General features: G+C 43.0%; 1 protein-coding gene across 6 annotated transcripts; it reads right to left on the minus strand.

Annotated features, from left to right (window-relative positions):
- Window positions 1-1,237: 1,237 nt before the first annotated feature.
- On the minus strand, window positions 1,238-19,939 carry LOC108672312 (thymosin beta). 6 transcript variants are annotated; one of them, XM_018159956.2, is made up of 6 exons: window positions 19,859-19,938; window positions 10,284-10,441; window positions 8,904-9,017; window positions 6,810-6,923; window positions 3,562-3,675; window positions 1,238-2,951 (listed from the first exon to the last, which is right to left on the minus strand). In XM_018159956.2, the coding sequence occupies exons 2-6, from the start codon at window positions 10,414-10,416 to the stop codon at window positions 2,926-2,928; spliced, it is 501 nt and encodes a 166-aa protein (XP_018015445.1). In that variant the 5' UTR covers window positions 10,417-10,441; window positions 19,859-19,938; the 3' UTR covers window positions 1,238-2,925. The 6 variants fall into 6 exon arrangements, with proteins under 6 accessions (XP_018015445.1, XP_018015452.1, XP_018015460.1 ...); XM_018159963.2 differs by having other exon boundaries at window positions 19,807-19,871; XM_018159971.2 differs by lacking the exon at window positions 19,859-19,938 and adding an exon at window positions 14,233-14,263.
- Between the last annotated feature and the right edge of the window lie 1,013 nt (window positions 19,940-20,952).

Raw genomic sequence — 20,952 nt, forward strand, 5'->3', positions numbered from 1 at the left:
TCACCATTAAATAGATTTGTTATCTAAAGCGAATGAGACACGTTGTGAGATTTGTGTTTAGGTAAAGAATAAAGGAATCTATGGTAATAGAAGTAAAATATGGTAATAAAGAAAGAGTTAGGGGGGTTTTGAGTATGTACATCTGGTTTGAGAAACATAAAAATTAGAGATATGTTATGCATAATATTAGTGCTATGTAGCGAGATCCGCTACATCACTCCCCACCTTTGGAAGAGGCTAGAAAGAAAAACAAAAATTAGCACAAATTAAAAATTTAGTGAGGTTGATGTTAGTTGGTAAATAAATTGATTAATTATATCTAGCGGGGCGACGAATTTGTCTTCTCCGTCTGATCGCTGAGACGGAAGACTTGATTGTGGGCTTGTGATCAGGAAATGATACGCGTGTGCGGGACGCAACAGTGGGCGCGGCCCGCGGGTTCTGCCGTACACCAGTGCTTGTCTCCTCTGGAATTGGGGCTACATGGACGTGTCTTCAAGGCTCCCATTAAACGAAAAATAAAAGAAGATGGAGGAGGACTCTTACGTCAGATAAAGAATCATTTTCGGCTCTGTTTAGGAAGCATCTCATCACTCTGTTTTGTACTAGGAGGTTGTGAAGAAAGATTCGAAGTGTTCCTGCTGCCAGGGCATATAATGTGGTACCTACACCAGCGGTTCTATTGATTTAGGCATTCCAGCCAATAGCTTTTAGAAATATCATAATTGAACGCCAATGAGACTAAAAAAATTCGTTGTAATTGTAATAGTTATCGTTGAATAAAGGCAAAGATGCTCTGTCGCCGAAAAAAAGACATCGCATAACACTTACAGATCACTGGGGTTGGGAACCTTCCACTCTCGGTTATAATTTTGTTATCCTCAAACACGCGGCAGCTTGACCGATTTTATCACAACTGCAACTGGACCACCTTTGGAGGTTCAAATTGATCATGAGCGATAAGAATGAGAACGTTCAACAAAACGCTCGTCAGTTACGAGGAAAATAACGCGTAGACTGTACAAATTTCTTCTTACCGGATGTCGCAGCAATTAATAGAAGCAAGATGGTGTTCACGTATTGTCTTGATATGCCCGCTAGAACAAGGCCTGCTAACACCCGTAACACCGTGACACTACTAACAGAACAAAATAAACAAGACAACAATGACAGCATGGCTGGTTGGCCATGGCAAAGCACAATCGCTTCTAATTACAGGGATAAATGAAACGTCATCTGAGCCGTGCGCACTCTTTTATTCTGGATGTTATACCACAGATGTCTCGAATTTACATGTAATTGGCGAGGTTAGTATTGTCATACTTTACACAATTGCTTCCCTCCAAATTCCTACAATTGATGCTTGTTATTGTCAATTAAGTAACACGTTGATACAATTGAATTCAAATTAAGACCATATTACTTGCATAAAGCTTCGAGAGGTAACCATTACAGCAATGCTGTGCTTCACGACAGTTCAAGCTTTCTCTTGAAAATATACGTAAGTACGACAAGCCTTATAAGCAGCCTAAAGACGAAACAAGTGAAAAAGCTACTTAATTCAAATAATACAGAGAGCAGGATTGACTTTATTACTAATTAATTCTTAATTTCGGATCTCTTCCACCAATGGACGAATATAAACGAATGGAGAGATAATTTCCAGGCTTTCTAAGGAAGACGATATAAAAAAATATAGTAACGGCAGGAATTTGCTCTAGTAAATAATGGCGTAATTGATGAGTAATCTAGCTTAACCTGACGCACCAACACAACCATCACGGCTTCACAGCTCCGTATTGTCCTCTAGAATTCCTAGGACGAGTCCACTAGAAACTAGTGAAGGATGGAGAGTAGTTGTTAGTGTCCTTGGTGACTAATACGCAACTGAGCAGAGTTATCAGTGTTTTCTGGGAGACGGATAGGTTGAACGGTTGAATTAAGAAGTCTATCATCACTAGACTCAATTTTTCAGAGGATCTTTAAAAATAAATAAATCATAAGCGTTGTATCAAATAATACGAGTAAGAGGTTCAATGGTTCATAGAAGTAGATATAAGACGTAAACTTTTCGCAAGCAGTTAGTGGACGTGTGGTGTGCTGGCCGCTGTTACTCGTCTCGGCAATTATTCATATTAATACAAACTTAGGAACTAGTCAACTTTTTTTGTTATTTTATCCACTGTTTTAGAGGTCGGACCGCCGCGGCCATAAAATTAGTTTAGACTTACACAGCCCTAATACAGGCATGTGCTCCATGCGTAACCTCAACACTGCTGATCACACAATGTACACAGGAGTACAGAACTACACACAGAAGTACACAACTACAATACAGAGTTGCGCTTGAATGCACACACGCATCATAGAAAACTTTCACGGGTAACAAACGCTCCAGTTCATTCCATTCAACAAACTCGTTTACTTCTTCAATAGGCAAGAAATCGTTCGAATTCAAAGCTTCAACATTTCCAAGGTAAAAGCCATCAAGAAACGCACATTAACCTCATGACAGGTACACGTTGACAGAGAGACACAAATAACTTGTTGACACACACGGCAGTCACGACCAGTTGATGATAATTGGCAGAATTAACGAGCCATGTCCCGACTTGCGGCCCGCGTTGAACCTCGCTGCTGGGTTGAAATGGAGACTGCTGCTGATTTGTGGGCTGAAGTGTTGAAATGGCGACAATTGGTTCTGATGAGGGCTAACTAGACGCAAGTTACCAGGTTATTAGCAGTAGAAAATAGAAGATGTATTAGCGTTGCTTGTTCAACGAGACGAAATAATGTAGCGGTTGTAGAAGTGCACCAGTTTCAGTGATCTTGAGCAGAGTGGAAGATGCAGCAGCTGCAGAGCAGTTACACGCAGCAGATGTAGCAGGTGCAGGACGGGACTCAAGCAGGTGCAGGTGAAGGAACTTACGCCGCCTTCTCCTGCTCGATTTCTGCACACCAAACACGAACATTAAACGGCGCACAGCTCGACTGCTCAGGAATAGCTCGTATGGCACGCAGTAGGTTGTTGATATGATTTGGAAGCTGCATAGCTTGCAATACTTTAGGTTGTATGGCATACAAAACTAAAGGTTATAAGGCTTACAATGTCAGTGTCCGAGAGTAGATTGTGGATACAAATCCTTATGTGTTCAACAGTAAACCTAATTAGCTTTTAGTCCACTTAGTCAACGAATCCCTGTCCTTAGGTAGTCTGTAGAAATATATAATCAGTCAGGTGGTGCTTAAAATGGTTGCCTGACATGTGGCGGCCAAACAGGGATAACGACATCTTGCGCTATACTCAACAGCTTTTTACTGATTCATTTTAGATTTATTAAAAGCTCATATTCTCGATCGACAGAATAGATAAAGATCAATATAAGTACGTTTTTTTTTGGAAACTTATGTTCATTGGCAAGCAATAGTGGCTGCTTTGGTGTGCAATAGGCCCCCAGTAACCCTCTTTGGTGGGCAGTGTGCCCCACAACTCCCCCTCTTTGGTGGGCAGTGTGCCCCACAACTCCCCCTCTTTGGTGGGCAGTGTGCCCCACAACTCACCCTCTTTGGTAGGTAGCGGGTTCTTCTCCAAGGTCTCGGTTTTCTTGAGGGCACTCGCGTCGAACCTTTCAATGCCAGAGAGCAGAGCCTGCTGGTCCTTCTCAGCCGCGATGTCTGCAGACGAAAATTCATTGTTAAAGCCACACAAGTAGAGCTCGCCATATTAATCTCAGCAATTCTGCTGCAAGGAATTTCCGTATATGTGAAATATAAAGAACAAGTGCTGGTCTGCGCCATATTTTATGAACATCGACGGGGCCAAGAAAGCTTGTGCCCTCCTTTTCTGCTCTCAGGAATTCGTTACTGAAAGGACAAGACAAGCGGTAACATGAGCGACAGGGCACGGCTGTCTTGGCTACAAATTAGACATCAATTGTGAACAAGAACTGTTGCCACTTTAATTGATATTACACGAGGTAAGTGTTGTCATAGCAGCACATTAGTACAGGATAAATCTCGAGTATTTGGCCACGTAAATGAGATGAAATGCCATCATGAAAGTATATCATAGGAGCACGTAATGCGAGAACGTAATTTCTCACGAATATTCGTCCCGGTATTTTCTCATCCAAAAATAATTAGATTGTGTCTATTTGACATAATTCATTTAAAAGAAAATCGCCTACAATCCTGAAGAAAACCCACACGTCTTATCAGACCTTACAAACGACGGATACACAATAAAGTTAGGTGGCCAATAAGTGCGCGTAGTAATCTCGCAGACGTTATAGGTCACACAGACGGCTGTTACTTGTGTGAACACGCAGACGTTATAGGTCACACAGATGGCTGTTACTTGTGTGAACACGCAGACGTTATAGGTCACACAGATGGCTGTTACTTGTGTGATACGCAGGCGTAACACAGATGGCTGGTGTTATTCAGCGTATAGCTCACGCGTCACTCGCAACCTGAGTTCACATTACGCAAGTTTGTCGAGGTTTGGTAGCATCACACGGGGCGTTACTGGTCTTGATGCAGGCATTGTTAATGACACGCCATTGATGTAGGCAAGGATGAGGGCAGGAGACGAGGGTAGCAGCACCTGCAACCGAGGGCAGGACGTTCTTCTCGAGGGTGGTCGTGGGTCGCAGCAGCGCCGTCTTGTCGAACGACTCCAGCCGCGTCAGTAGCGCCAGGTGCGCCTTCTCCGCAGCTATGTCTGGGCATGGCTAGCGTGTCAGGACTCATGGCTGGACATGGCTAGCGTGTCAGGACTCATGACTGGACATGGCTAGCGTGTCAGGACTCATGGCTGGGCATGGCTAGCGTGTCAGGACTCATGTCTGGACATGGCTAGCGTGTCAGGATTCATGGCTGGGCATGACTAGCGTGACCCCACTCATGGCTGGGCATGGCTAACTTTTAGGAACCATGCAATAGCTTCCATGTATCACTCACTTTGCACTTGACTCGTGGACTAATCCTGACTAGAAGGTTAACTTTGTGCATGCCTGACAACACGTATATGTCGCCGGTACATTAATTTAGTCTAAGTAACGAGCAGCAAATATACCTGGTAACAATACCACAACTAATATTCTAGTTAACGGGAGCGCTCTGTTAGATGGATGATGTTAACTCATCTTATAAAATTACTGGACAACCAACATGTTCAAGATTTCACCTTGGAGCTTGACATTCAAAATGCATAATACATCAAATATTACTATATCATTAAACCACCATATATAATCATCGGAAAAGAATAATTTTAATACTTTTATATAATTACACACGTTTTGATTTAGTCTAGAAAAAAAAATCAAACTACACGAAAATTTCGAACTATCACAAAGCAATTCAATGGTACAAAAAAAAAAAACAGACAGCAGGACGATCTATTCAGCAACACGACACCCGCACATCTCTCAATACAATATATTTACTTACAATTGGTACAGTTTTCAGCACAAAAATCAGTACCACGGTGCATGCAATGTTAATATCGGGAAATTCTAGCCATGTCAATACATCAATACGTACACTGGGAAATGTGCTTCAAACAGTGATGAACTTCTGGCCATGTGTGAGTCAACCTGACCCAGTTTACCCATGGTAACAGGGTGCATCTGCGCTACGTGCAGTGATGGTTACTATTTGGACACTATGACTTGCTGACTTTTCTGAGTGTATGCACGCATGCAGGATGGCATGATGCAGAATGGCATGATGCAGAATGGCATGATGCAGAATGGCATGATGCAGAATGGCATGATACAGAATGACATGATACAGAATGGCATGATACAGAATGGCATGATGCAGAATGGCATGATGCAGAATGGCATGATGCAGAATGGCATGATGCAGAATGGCATGATACAGAATGACATGATACAGAATGACATATATACTTGCCATGTGCATCAGGGTTTGAAAAGTCAGAAGAGAATCCTACAGGCTCGGTATAAGTTATCCCTGAAAGTGCAACTCTCTTCACTATCTCGGGATAAGTGATCAGTCGCACGCAATGACAACAAACGAGACAAAAATCATCTAATCACGTTTTAGTCTGAAATAAAACGGGGGAATGCCTGTTAATTTAACTAGGAAATTAACATGTAGTCTTGTCACCATTTTGCAGCGGTAGCGATTACTTGCAGCGGCAACAAGCGCAGGCATGATGTAGCGAGGCTGCAAGAGCAAGCTCAGTGTCAACAATGCTGTAGAGATGATGGCTACAAATGCTACAAGGACAAGTAACAAGGCGAGAGGTGTGATCAGCAACAAATGCTACAAGGACAAGAGAGGTGTGATCAGCAACAAATGCTACAAGGACATGCAGCAAGGCGAGAGATGTGATCAGCAACAAATGCTGCAAGGCCATGTAACAAGGCGGGAGGTGAGCTCAGCAACAAATGCTACAAGGACATGTAACAAGGCGAGAGGTGTGATCAGCAACAAATGCTGCAAGGCCATGTAACAAGGCGGGAGGTGAGCTCAGCAACAAATGCTACAAGGACATGTAACAAGGCGAGAGGTGAGCTCAGCAACAAATGCTACAAGGACATGTAACAAGGCGAGAGGTGAGCTCAGCAACAAATGCTACAAGGACATGTAACAAGGCGAGAGGTGAGCCTGTCTCTTATACACATCTAGATGTGTATAAGAGACAGGTGCTAGTCTTGCTAGTCTCATTACCTTGCTGGTCAGGCAGCGTAATCTTCTCGCTAGTCTCATTACCTTGCTGGTCAGGCAGCGTAATCTTCTCGCTAGTCTCATTACCTCCTTGCTAGTCTCATTACCTTGCTGGTCAGGCAGCGTAATCTTCTCGCTAGTCTCGGTGTGCTGGAGGCTGGACTTGTCATAGTGTTCGATGCCCTGGAAGATGCTCTGATGCGTCTTCTCCGTGGCTATGTCTAAATAAAAATATCAAATAAACAAAAAACTACAAAATAATATAAATAAATACATGGCAAAATGAAGAAGCAATGCACAAAAATTTATGGAATAGAAGCTAAATAAGATGGAATGAGCATAAGAACTACCAATGCAAAGTAATCAATAATTAATTCATAGCAAAGCTACACAAATATGTTCGAGCCAAATGCGTAATCACGATCATTACAGGCAGAACTTAATATAAATTGTGCAGAATATAAGAATTCAAAAAGCAAATTACATCGAACACTACCGTAACTAATATGCACGAACCAAGCAAAAATGATGAACGTAGTAATTCAATTTAAATAGCAACAACGGAATCAACGGGTAGTGAAATTCATGTAAAAAAACTAATACTTGTAATTGGCACAGGATTAAATCAGAGGTTCTGAAACTAGCGCACATGTACACGCCACACCGCATCACCAAGTTAGTCCTGTACAGTAACGTTAATGCGGAACTTTCAAATAAAATCGAGACGTTTACATAAGAGGCCCACGTGTAACACCGTGCACATGTTCAGCAATTTACCCACAGGCCCATGGACACTTCATAATATACAATTTTATACTTTATAAAAATATTTAAGCGTGCATAGTGGCAACGTTTGCTTGGTGTGTGGCTAAATGTTCAGAGCAATTACATCTGTTTGTGTTCAGTTTGCAGGATTGTTATCACGCGCATCTTGCGCGTGGATAGAAAACCACGCATCCGATGGAATAACCCGTATGTTCAGATGATCACTAATCAACAATAATCCATGGTATAAACAGCGCAGCGATCAAGCGTTACACCATCGAAGCATAGCAATGGATATACCGGTACCGATATTAAATAGCCTCCATAAGTAGTATAGATGGCAGCATCACAGTTTGTATAATAAACGATTTAATGTGTTAATGACCATTTACCGCCGCTTTACCGAACACTCCCAATATTTTTTGATCACCGTGTTTAAAAAGTTTGGAAACTGTTCGTTACTAAAATCCTGGGACTTGACCTAGAGCAATTTGAAATTTTTGAAATACTTTCCAGAACCGGCATGATCATCTTTATAATAAGCAAATTGAACTACAGTTATTATGTCTTCCACGAGAAGACGGAACTATCAGCAGGATTTTGATTTTTCTCCGTAGCAATATAGAAAAGAAACAATTTTTTCTTAATAGGATCAATGTCACTGGAATCAGGTACAGAAGCAATGTTATTGAAGTTTTCGATTGCATATTTTTGTTAGCGTCTTTCAGGTAGGTTTTTAAGATATTCATCCTTATTGCCCTTGCCGTTGAAATATATCAATGATTTCAGATTTCTTATATCCCTTAACGAGAGCATTTTATAACAACTTATATTCATGCTCACGAGTTAACGTGCCATTAAGGACAAGATAGTTGACATCAATCGAGTTCTCCAATAGCAACTTCAGTAGCAATGAGGTTTTTCTGTCTGATCTCACAGTCAGGCGAGGCTTATCAAGTCTAGGTTATGACAGTGATATTATATCCTGCGAGAACAACTCAATGAAGAAAAATCAGTGTTGTGTTCTCCAGTCGAACCACAGTTCTAGTGTGAAATATTGACCCTCGTTCTCTCGTAATGTTGACGGTAGAACAGTACAGAAGCGCAGTATAGAGTCAGCGTGAGAACAACAAGCAAGCGTACGGCAGAACAGCGAGTTTCTTCATGTAACAAGAACAGCAACAAAGAACAAGTAGCATATGCAAGAGGAGACAATAACAAGCAACATTAAGAACAAGAACCATGGTAAAAACTGTAATACGCAGGGGGATTGTTATAGTCCTTAGACAAAGTTAAGACAAGAACCAGACCGTAACCTGTTACATGCAGAACAAACTCAAGCACTGTTGAGTACGAAAATAGACCGAGAATCCAAGGTGGAAATTATAACTAAAAGCGATAGAGGATCACAAAGCGGATGAGAACAAGAGAACAACCTTCGCTGGAGGGGAGAACAATTTTCTCAGCAGTTTTTGTTCTCTTTAGTTTGGTTTTAGCGCCGTGTTCTATGCCAGCCAAATGCTCGAGGTGCGCCTTCTCTGCCAGCACGTCTGTGGCGGCAACATAAAAGATGGGTCAAGGCAGATGACAAGGTGGGTCAAGGCAGATGACAAGGTGGGTCAAGGCAAATGACAAGGTGGGTCAAGGCAAATGACAAGGTGGGTCAAGGCAAATGACAAGGTGGGTCAAGGAAGATGACAAGGTGGGTCAAGGGAGATGACAAGGTGGGTCAAGGAAGATGACAAGGTGGGTCAAGGGAGATGACAAGGTGGGTCAAGGCAGATAGATGACAAGGTGGGTCAAGGCAGATGAGACAAGGTGTGGCAGCAGTGGTAAAGGGTAGTGACGGGAGATGGTGACACGGTGTGGTGACGGGAGATGGTGACACGGTGTGGTGACGGGAGATGGTGACACGGTGTGGTGACGGGAGATGGTGACGCGGTGTGGTGACGGGAGATGGTGACAGTACAGCTAAGCACAAGCATGGAAGTAGCGAAACTAACAACTGTGATGGGATCAAATAATTTCGTGCACAATCAGGCCAACGCTAATGAGTGACTAATGCCGCTAATGGGTGACTAATGCCGCTAATGGGTAAAGACTGACCATACTGTGCATAGCAAACACTAATTTTAATTATTTTACTTCAAGATTCAAGATTTTCAAGCATATCCTCAGTTTATTACCAAACAAGCAATGAAGACCATGGTCTTCTTGCTACCTATTGTCGTTCCAGCCCGTATACCAGATAATAGGTAATATATAAAAAAATCACCGATAAAAATGACATTTTTTGCCGCATTTCTCTTTTTTCTGGTTTCTCGGGTATAATGTATTGGAACAAAATAAAGCTAATTGCTCAGAAGTGGAAATTTTCGCATCTTAATCAGTCTTTTCTTGGCTTAGTAGGGATTTAATCCTCAGCTGCTCCGACCCTAACCCTCCGTGCCATAAAAAATTTGACGCGGACCCGACTTAGCATTAGGTACCGCCGAAGACTCGGGGAGCAAGTAAATCAGCCGCTAATGTCTGCTTTGGCTGTGGGTTTGAAGTGCAGCCTCTAAGCAGCGGGCGAACTCGGTGTGACGCGGCTCGGCCAACTCTTCTCAAGCTATCATTATCATAACACTATCAAGTTGGAAACAAGATTCTGACCACAAAATGATTTTCATTAGGCGACCAAGCACTACAAAGATTAGCTTTACGCTAAGTGCAGTGACTATTCGGCTGAAGCCTAGGAGGCCCCGGATTTTGTTAGGTTGGTGGGCAGCGCCTTAACCCTTACCCTCCTTGGAGGGCAGCGCCTTAACCCTTACCCTCCTTGGTGGGCAGCGCGGTCTTCTCCTCGGTCTGGGCGGGCTTGAGCTTGTCGGGAGTGAAGCCCTCGAGCTGGTCCTTGAGGGTGGCGTCCACCTTAGGCAGGTCCTTGAGGGGGGTTGCGGCGGCCATCTTGATATGGTGGGGTTACTCTGATCTGCAATACAACCAGGCATTAAAGGAGGTAATGAACAGCACAACCAGGCATTACAGGGGTAATGAACAGCACAACCAGGCATTACAGGGGGTAATGAACAGCACAACCATGCATTACAGGGGGTAATGAACAGCACAACCAGGGATGAAGGGATGTAATTACTGTAACCTATTCATGGCATGAATTCCTGAATGAATGCATTCGAAAATCAATGGTAGGTTCATTCTAAGTGATCCGATGAAAGCGAATGTTCTCATAGTTTTGAAATAAATATACAAGTAAGGTAAAGAGATAACAAGAGATATTTCCAATGCTTGAAAGCTCAATAACACAAAAACTGCTAACTCTGTTTATAAAGATTCATTTAAAAAGTTATTTTTTATTACCTAGCCTAATAACTGAGAAATTTTTTCTTTTCCGAATTCAACTTCAAGGCAATTCTGATACTAGCATCCATAAAAATTTGCCATTTTTTCAAGAGTACGTAGAAAGCCATTAATTTTTAAATTAAAAAAGGTCAAATTGAGCGAGAAATAATCTATAATGAACATAAATCGGTCACATATGAGCAGACCAACACTAGAGTGAACCGGACCCTACGACAGATAGCATATCATAGTTCGCAGCCAGGGAGAATGGTCAACGAGTTTTATCACAACTGGGAACTTCATGTAAACTAAAAACATATCTCAATAAGGATACATTAGTCACTTAAGTCACTACTAGTGACAAACGTTACTTATTATTGACGTAACAAATAAATTTTAGTTAAATTCATCCTGATACATGTTCTATAATTTCACGATACGAATACGACGCCCGTCGTAATGATGACGGGGAATGACAGGAGACAGAATTTCAGATAAATATCTTCAAATTGCTGGAAATATGTCGGTTCCTGTCCGGTGTCAATCAGGCGTTTCATTCTATTCATTATAATAATGGTCTCAGATTCGATCACCTGTTATTCAGACCTAATATTCACTAGACGCGGATAAGTACTAGACCTGAGTCAGCATGGGCAACCTCACGTGACAGATCACGCGATCTAGACCACAGTTGCGGGAGGAAGCCGTAAGCCCGTAATCCTATAAAAAAGCTGGGAACCTTAGTAAGACCCCCAGTAACTGACAAGTGCGCCGCAATGTAACTCACGTTAGAGTTACTCCGACCTAACGGTCAACGTCTTAGGCTTATACTCGTACCACTAATATAACTCATGTATTACTACCCCGTATACTGTAATATAACTCACGTATTAACACCCTCGTATTATGATAAGTTCTCTAGACACATGGTAGATGGTGTCGTACTTATCCCTCACGAATTTAGTCAACGAATCACTGTCCTCAGGCAGAATTAAGCGAATGGCCGCCTGACAGTCCCGGGCGGCACCGGGCTAACCTAACCTGCTATAACGCTTAAATATTCGCCATCAGTCAATTTCTCCAGCACCGTGTAAGTCAGAAAAAGAAAATAAAAAAAGTTAACAGACGCGAGCATGGGATTGCGAAGCAATCAAGCTCGGTATCAATGATTCTCACGTCTTGCTTGTATCAAAACAAATATTCTTTATGGTTTAAACAATTTAAAAACTCGGCAAGGTAACAGCACTGGACTGAAGTGCAAAAGCTAAGCAATATTGCTGCAGGCGCCAGGCGGTTGACAAGTTATCCGAATGGTGTGCATAACACTCGCAAAAATATATGGGATATGGTGTCCAAATGGTGGCATTTTCTGCATTTAGCATTCACACGTCGTCATGACGGGCAAAACTTTATTTTGATGGCTCACACCTTCACAAGAATTGCATCGCTATTTAGACAAAGGTTCTCAATGTTTGTGAGTGTAGCGCTGCTGTATCACAACGGACGGTGAGATGCAGATAAGGATGAGGTGACGCAAGCACAGATGTGATGGTAGAGAGTTGGTGAAGAATTCAGACATGACATCAAGTAACGGCTGACGGGGGACCTTATTTTTAGTATATTCTTTTAAATCGTTCTATTTCAATCAACGAAAATTAACACTGGACGGAGCGAAAATACCTGCCACTGGACACCAGCAAGCTTCAACCCACTGACAAGGCTTATTTGGACAACATTTTTGGACTAAGAAAGTTACCAGGCCGGAAAAATAGTTTCTAGAATTTCACCCTGGGCCACAAATGCTTCAAAACTTGCATCAATATTATACGCATTTGCAGGCAGGGTCAAATTCTAGGAATAGTGGTTCATATATTCAATATTGATCAAGCTGCAAGTTTTTATTTCAATATTGATCAAGCTTCGATTCAAATATATCAGATGAGTTATAAAGGAAAACTCTAGACTCAGGTCTCTTAATCCTACTTGGATCATCGTCTTTAATTCTCTTATACCCCATCATTAGACACGTCTCTCTCATCTCACCCTAATTAGCTCAGGCGATTTTCGGCAATTAGTTTTAAACACAGGACCGGAACACGTGCCAAGGAGCATTTCGCAGGCTACCTATGAAGAGTTTATGTAATAAATAATAGGGTTAGGTACACTCAAATAAATGAGCGAGTCTACGTGCAAATATCGACACTTTAGCGATTGTTCGGGTTATCCTAACCTATTTTGGAGCGGCAAAAAGGCCCGGTGTATCAGTGCTTCATCCGCTCTCTGCTCGTAGTTTATAGGTAGATAGGTCACTGTTGGAACAACATCTCCCACTACGAGTTTAACGAACATGCGAGTGTAACGAAGATACGAACTTATTACGAAACGAAACACATCATACCATATGAAAAAGTATACGAGCTTTCCATGATTATAACGAGCAACATAATACTGTGTGTGGCAACGATGTAGCGCGCTGTCTTCATCGTATGAGGCCTCGAGTTAGTTAAATACCGGCCCTTCCTGCTGGAGGTTTAAATGCCCTCTGATACACTGACTGTGGTCAATGCTATCTGAACCTAAATGTTCTGAAGGACTTGTGATAGTCACGTCAGCAGACGAGGAGTTGTTAGTCACGTCAGCAGACGAGGAGTTGTGATACCTAGTCACGTCAGCAGACGAGGAGTCGTGATAGTCACGCTAGTATAGGTCATCGGACGCGAAATGTTGCGTAATTGAGCATCGGGATTTCATAGTCGAAGATTAGCAATGAACCATAATTTTGGAATCTTTCTCGAAAAGTTCATCATCAAAAAGTTCCAATAGTTTTAAATTAGTAGTTCATTTACAGTTTCATCATCCAGCACTGCATTCTAAATATAGTCTACTGAGGTACCACGAGTCTAACTTTCAAACATACGCGGCCCAGAATTGACTGGCATGAAGAACATTTCATTTTTCCATCAGATCAAAACCGACAGGACAGATTCAGCAGTAAAATAAACTAAAGACATTGATTAACAATAACATGAACCTGTAGAGCGAGTACATTGCAGGATTGCACCTAACCATTGACAAGAACCTGTAGTGCTAAAGCGAGTGCATTGCATCTAACCATCGATATGAAATGAACCTGTAGAGCGAGTGCATTGCACCTAACCATTGACGACTGACGAGTACAGTGGACATACCAGCGAAGCACGCAACAGTTCAAACTTCAAAGTTTGACCTAAAATATTTGACGGTGCGGTGCACTTGTACTCCTGTAAACAAAGCCAAACAATATTATACAACAATTTTAAATCATCTCTAAATGCAAATCAACATCAAATTACTGGTATTAGCAAACTGGAACATAAAGCGCATGTACGCAACAGACAGCGAGACAACGCCTACATCAGAGAGACGGACCAGGGCAACGCTCACCTCACCCGACAACCGATGAACGTGCACTAAAGTCTGAAGTCTGAACCAAAACCAAACCAACGGCCGCTGTGACGCTGTCTCTCTATACGGTACAGGAATATCAGTGCGAGCCGCGCGACTATAGTCTTGTGACTTACACCATTAGTTCAAACAATTGGTTTTGACGCATGAATAAATAGTCAACGATTACTAACTCAATATCTGCACACTATTGTGAAAAACAAAACCATCTGTTATGTGAAATATGTAACCATGCGGGATTATTAGTGTAGTAGACAAATGTCGACAGGTCTGTGAGCTTCAGATATTTCTGGAGGAAGCCAACGCGCCGCGAGATACTGCGCGATAACTGCAGCGGAAACGCGGTGCAGAGTAACGGTCGCTTCTGCACACGCGGTCGCTTCTCTCTCTACACATGCGGCGGCCTCTCTCCGCACACGCGGTCGCCTCTCTCTGCACACGCGGTCGCTTCTCTCTCTACACATGCGGCGGCCTCTCTCCGCACACGCGGTCGCTTCTGCACCTGTCTCTTATACACATCTAGATGTGTATAAGAGACAGGATATATCCTGCGAGNCTCTCTGCACACGCGGTCGCTTCTCTCTGCACACGCGGTCGCTTCTCTCTGCACACGCGGTCGCTTCTCTCTGCACACGCGGTCGCTTCTCTCTGCACACGCGGTCGCTTCTCTCTGCACACGCGGTCGCCTCTCTCTGCACGTCTTGAGTCACACCAATAAGCTTGCGACCAAAGCTATAATTTTTAATTCTCTTTGGATACAAAAAGTTTCCTGAAACGTAAGCGACCAAAATACAACATTTTTATCAGTATTATCTAAAGATTCGTCAAGTCGGGATATCAATACAGCATAATTGACGCACAGAAAGCATAGGATCGCAGCGATGTTATCAGCCATGACCGCTCAAGAGCCACTTAAGATAAGAGCGCTAAGTTGATCGTGATAAGCGATACAGAACTTGTGTGGCATCATCGCGCTTGTTGTCCTGGTGTCGCTACACGCAGCCACTAGTGGCGGCCAGTGAAACAGAAATAACTACCACTATTTACCGTGCTACTAGTAGGCCACGCTAAGATCCAATAATCCTTTACACGCAGTCACTATAATGGCGGCAAGTGCAACAGGAAAACTAACCGCCACTATTTACCGTGCTACTGGCCACGCTAAGATCCAGTAATCCTTTACACGCAGCCACTAATGGCGGCAAGTGCAACAGGAAAACTAACCGCCACTGTTTACCGTGCTACTGGCCACGCTAAGATCCAGTACCCCCATACATGTAGCCGGATAATAAGTAACAATATTTGGAAGTTGTAGAGGCCGCCATTACTTTCCCCGAGTGCAAGAATATAATACATACGGGAACCCATGTGGCTCGGAACATATAGGATAACTAAGCCGTGTTATTTTCACACAAAATATATTTGAATACAGACCATTTGTATGTATTCAGATATGATAGGAGCGAGACGTGACATGAACGAAGTACACGTGAGCGTACGTAGAGAAGACGCGCGTGTGGCTGAGAGCAGCAGCGGAAACAGATAAGGAGAGAGCCTTCTGTGTGAGAGGGGCGGCAGGGAGAGAGAGGGACGGCAGGGAGAGAGAGGGACGGCAGGGAGAGAGAGGGACGGCAGGGAGAGAGATGGACGGCAGGGAGAGAGATGGACGGCAGGGAGAGAGAGGGACGGCAGGGAGAGAGATGGACGGCAGGGAGAGAGAGGGACGGCAGGGAGAGAGATGGACGGCAGCTAGCATCACACGTCACCACAGCAGCAACATAACGGCAAGATCATTAAAAACAACAGCAATGATCTTTGTACACTGATTAAAAGCAGTAACTGCAACATTTTAATTTTAATAACTCATTATATCTGTGCTGCTATCACAACAGCAGCAGCGGTAACAGTAACAGCAGCAGCAATAACCAACAACAGCAGTAACAGCAGCAGCAGCGGTAACAGTAACAACGGCAGCAGCAGCATTAGCAGTATCAGCAGCAGTAACAGCAGCAGCAGCTGCAAGGCTTCAATAAATCCCTGCAGCAGCTGCCCGACACCGCAGCTGCACCCCGCAACCCCTGCAGGTGTCCGTTCCAGCCACCACCACCATCACCACCACAACATCACCACCACACCGCCAGATATACGTACAACAAGTCACTCAAACAAATGAGTCAGACTTTGTATAGAAAACATAAGCACTTAGTGTCCTGTTGTGGATCATCCTGACTTAGTTTGGCCCGGCTATCAGTGCTACGTCAGCTCTCTGTTCTAATTGCGGGTAAGAGTCATTATCTGGACAATATGACAGCTATTTTTCCGACTGCAGTCTCACACAGCTGTAGTGTCCCAAATAATCACCATTATATACCGTGCATCTCGTCATTACCGTTCACTAAACATTTATGCCTCGAATTCAACAGGAAATTATACATTAAAAGCTAATTTTAATTAGACATTCTATAAGCATCTGCTGTGCGTCAGTACACAGCAGCTGACATTACATGTACAGTTGCTGAAGCACTAAGGACCAGCTGGTAAGGTAGCCGGTCTAGCACCCAACTTTGCTGACAATATTGAGTCAGAAATCTAAATCTCTTCTTCTGCTGGCCAGAGGATGGCAGACTCGACTGGCTACATCCAGCGAACATCTGTGGAGTGCGGGGCAGCAGAGTTCACTGTCTTGAGTGTCTTCACAACTTGCCGGAGTTAGCGGCCTAAATACACGTAGCGGCTTAAGTACACGTAGCGGCCAAAATACGTGGCGATTCAAGTACCGGTAGCGGCCTAAGTACACGTGGCGACCCAAGTACCGATAGCGGCCTAAGTATCCGTAGCGGCCTAAGTACACGTAGCGGCCTATATACGTGGCGACGTAAGTACACGTAGCGGCCTAAGTACACGTAGCGGCCTAAATACGTGGCGACGTAAGTACACGTAGCGGCCAATTTCTCGCAACTAATCGATATATTTAGTTTGAAAACTCGTTAGCATGACTGCCTGGGTTACGAACTGTCATTTCTATATTGTACAGCCATTGAATACAATCTCTGACAGCACGTCTCTCCCACCACCATCACCACCACCACCACCATCACCAAGAAGCAAGCAACAGTATCACAAATAAAGCCACTCACACACAAAGAGAAAAGTGCGTCCTTGTCTAAATAGCGATGCACTTCTGTCCCCTGTATGAGTCATTCGTAAACATATTAGCTCGTCAAAAGATCTTATCAAAGCTGCGTCCGCTCTCTGCTGGTGCCGTGACTAAGACACTGCGTCACTATTAGGACACTATGACACATTTATTCTCCTGACTGCGGGGAGGCGGGGGCAACAAGCAGGCAGATGGCAGTGTGACGGCGGACGACGAAGGCGGCGCATCAGCGTGGCAATGGACTACGACGTACATGATTCCAATTGAGGTCCTACGGTTCTGATGCTTAACGTTGCACGGTTCTGCAGGTCAGCGAGCAGGTGTGTGGTGTGTATATATATACAGCTGCAGGTCAGCGAGCAGATGTGTGGTGTGTATATATATACAGCTGCAGGTCAGCGAGCAGATGTGTGGTGTGTATATATATACCTGTCTCTTATACACATCTAGATGTGTATAAGAGACAGCGCAAGCACAGATGTGATGGTAGAGAGTTGGTGAAGAATTCAGACATGACATCAAGTNACATATACAGCTGCAGGTCAGCGAGCAGGTGCACATATACAGCTGCAGGTCAGCGAGATGCAGGCTACAGCGCAGCTATAAACTGCACATCTGCGGCTGGCACAGCGGCGCGGCAGCTGTGGGTGGCGACTAAAATACCTTACAGCTGCAGCCAGCATCTGTGATACTTGCCGTGTGTAATAATACGCAGTGAATGATACTCCATACAAGACATCATGTCTGCCGCCACGCACAAGACACAAGCCATGAGCGCACAATACCGGAAATTCAGTAGCCATCACATAAATAGACAACAACTCACGTCAACAATCATTAACCCCTCCCCCCCTCTCACTAGGGGGGTGGGGCTTCACACAAGGCATGTCTGTGCAGCCAATGAGAGGGGGGAGGGGGGTTGCGCCCCCGGATCTGGAGCAAACCCTTTGCACCTTATAATGCACCCAGCCCCACAACTCTGGTAGGAATAGCATTATGGATAAGAGGACGCGTGTGCCGGCATGGCAGTAAAGGGTTAACCCACAACTCTGGTAGGAATAGCATTATGGATAAGAGGACGCGTGTGCCGGCATGGCAGTGTACCGATAACTTCCTTAAAACCGATTATAAAATAATTATACTTATTTATCCTTATTTTATTTGGTATTAGTAATAAAAGATAAGAAAATACAAAGCCACATGACGGAGTTAAATACACTACATGCACTCAATACCGAGACGTGAATACGTGTGACTCATGCGGGTGAGAGTTCAATGTACACGCGCGTACCTGAGGGAGAACACGCACACACGTGTACGTGAGACACGCACTACGCACACGCGTGTACGAGTGGCAGGGCCACGCACACGGGACAGACTAGAGAGGTCAGCGCGCACTATGGTGCGTTCACGCACAGCATTCGAGCAGAAAATTTATGACAACTTTGAATAATAAGAAGGCATTAATTCCCAATTATTAATTATTCATTATGAATAAAATTGGCCTTCTACGAACGAATTATGAACATCGTGACTCGTTTCAAACTTTCACTCAGCGCTAAGTTGTTCGTTGAACAGACCGAAACGTAAATAAGTACAGATAAAATAGATAAATATATGGTCATAAATCAAAGTGATCACATCAAATGTACAGTTGCAACGATAAACAATTATTCTCAAGACATTTATTAACAAAAAATTCCCCGTTAAGTAGGGGAAATGCGCCGGGCGACGGGGCGAGTAGGCAACATCGCAGTTCGCAGCCTGTTGCATCAACAGAGGGGCGATAAACCTCTGAACTTACGAGCAGATTAGTACATTCATTGTCAATTTGTCATCCTACGAATAACTAAATAATACAAATCTGTCGCCATTAAACCATTCGTGGAGGAATATTTGGGAGAAACTACTGAAATATCGATACTACATAGTATCGGTTTATATCCATTTTAAGGGATGTTAAAAGGTCATTCAGTTTCAACCATGCAGTTTCCGGTGTGAACGTTCCCAGTCTAGCAACACTACAGTCTACACGGCATGAATCCTAGCTACCTAATCAAATTCAATACAGAGTTAATGACAGGGTTAACAGTTTTACCCTACTTATGCCTTCAAAACACACAGGTTTAACACACGAAACACAAACGCCAAACTCGTGGTGGTTTGTAAAAACAATGAAAGAAATGAGGATCAGATAAAAATGCGCAAGCGGAGGGTTCGAGTTTGCAAGCAAATCCTCCCGACCGGCCGGCATCTGTGCTTGCTTGCACTAACAATAGATAACTGAATTCCATTGTATGTCGTAAAGATCCTAACTCTAAGCAAAAATGTATGCGGAAGTAACACATTTACTTACGATTCAGAAGATTTAGTTAGCTATGGACAAATATAATCACCTTTACACCAACAATAAAATTCCTTAGTCAAGAACACGAGAGCAATCCTTACATAGGTCCTTACAACACGAGCGTTCGGGTGTGTCTGGAACTCGAGCTTTGGGAAAAGTTTGCAAGCGACTCTCAATGCCAAATGTCATTTATTCTAATTCATTTTCTGTCATTTTTCAGACTTCCTGTCAGTTATTTCTTTATTAGGAAAACAAAAAGCTTCATCTCTTCGACGTTTCATTTCCTCACTAGTCTTTATTTTAAAATCGATAAAATTTGAGTGAATTCTGTTTGAAATCAGACAATGTAACGGTATTTGGCAACTGCAATTACGGATTACTCATCAGAAGTCCACAACAGCTGTCACTTTATCAGCCATTTATAGGGAATTTCCGACTCTCAACTCACTTAATCCTGAATAATTTTTCACTAATTTTAAGTTTTTCATCAAATATGCATCATAAATTACTTATAAATTTGTTTGAATGCCAATAATTCAAGGTATTGCAAGAGAAAGTCAAAGTTTCTACAAAAATTTCTCTGCCACGCAACGATTTTGTCCTAAGCATTGCAGTGGAATTTAATATTCGTTCAAAAAGACGTAATTGAGACTGAATTCAACGTAATTATTCTATTATATGAATTGTCAGAAAATAATAATAAACATGTATCATGCATTTAGGCATGTAATATTATTTACTCATAAAATCATAAACATCGCACTAATTTGAAAACTTCGATAAACGAGCAATTAATGCTTGTTGGCGCCCCGCATGCCCTGATGACTTTGGAAGGATCTTACAGAAGTATTGTAGCTTTTCGAAAAATTACCAATTTAACTTATAAAATGCATATGGTAGTCTCTAAAGAGCAATAGCGACATTAGTGATGTGTGTGCGAACTAACGATGTGTCTTCAGAGGTAGGAACACGAGACGATGGTAGACATCATCTCCCCCCTCCATCTTGGTAGCATCAGAACCTAATCTTGAAGCTTAGCATCATTAACTTATAATTTAGCAATCATAATAAACATAGCTATTTGACCTGACATTAATAATAATGATAGATAATATTTTACTCAACTCATTACGTCACAACTGGAAGATCCTACTAACGTGGTCTCGCACGGAGACTAACTCCAACTGAAACCTTA

Source organism: Hyalella azteca, unplaced genomic scaffold (assembly GCF_000764305.2).
Source record: "Hyalella azteca isolate HAZT.00-mixed unplaced genomic scaffold, Hazt_2.0.2 contig6861, whole genome shotgun sequence".
Taxonomy (NCBI): domain Eukaryota; kingdom Metazoa; phylum Arthropoda; class Malacostraca; order Amphipoda; family Hyalellidae; genus Hyalella; species Hyalella azteca.

Excerpts from the sequence above, each read along its gene's own strand:
- LOC108672312 (XM_018159956.2), bottom strand. The coding sequence starts at position 10,416 with ATGGCCGCCGCAACCCCCCTCAAGGACCTGCCTAAGGTGGACGCCACC. Across the intron at positions 9,018-10,283 it reads CGCGCTGCCCACCAAGGAGG|ACGTGCTGGCAGAGAAGGCG; the intron begins GTAAGGGTTAAG and ends TTGCCGCCACAG. Across the intron at positions 2,952-3,561 it reads CCCGCTACCTACCAAAGAGG|AAATCGAGCAGGAGAAGGCG; the intron begins GTGAGTTGTGGG and ends TTTGGTGTGCAG.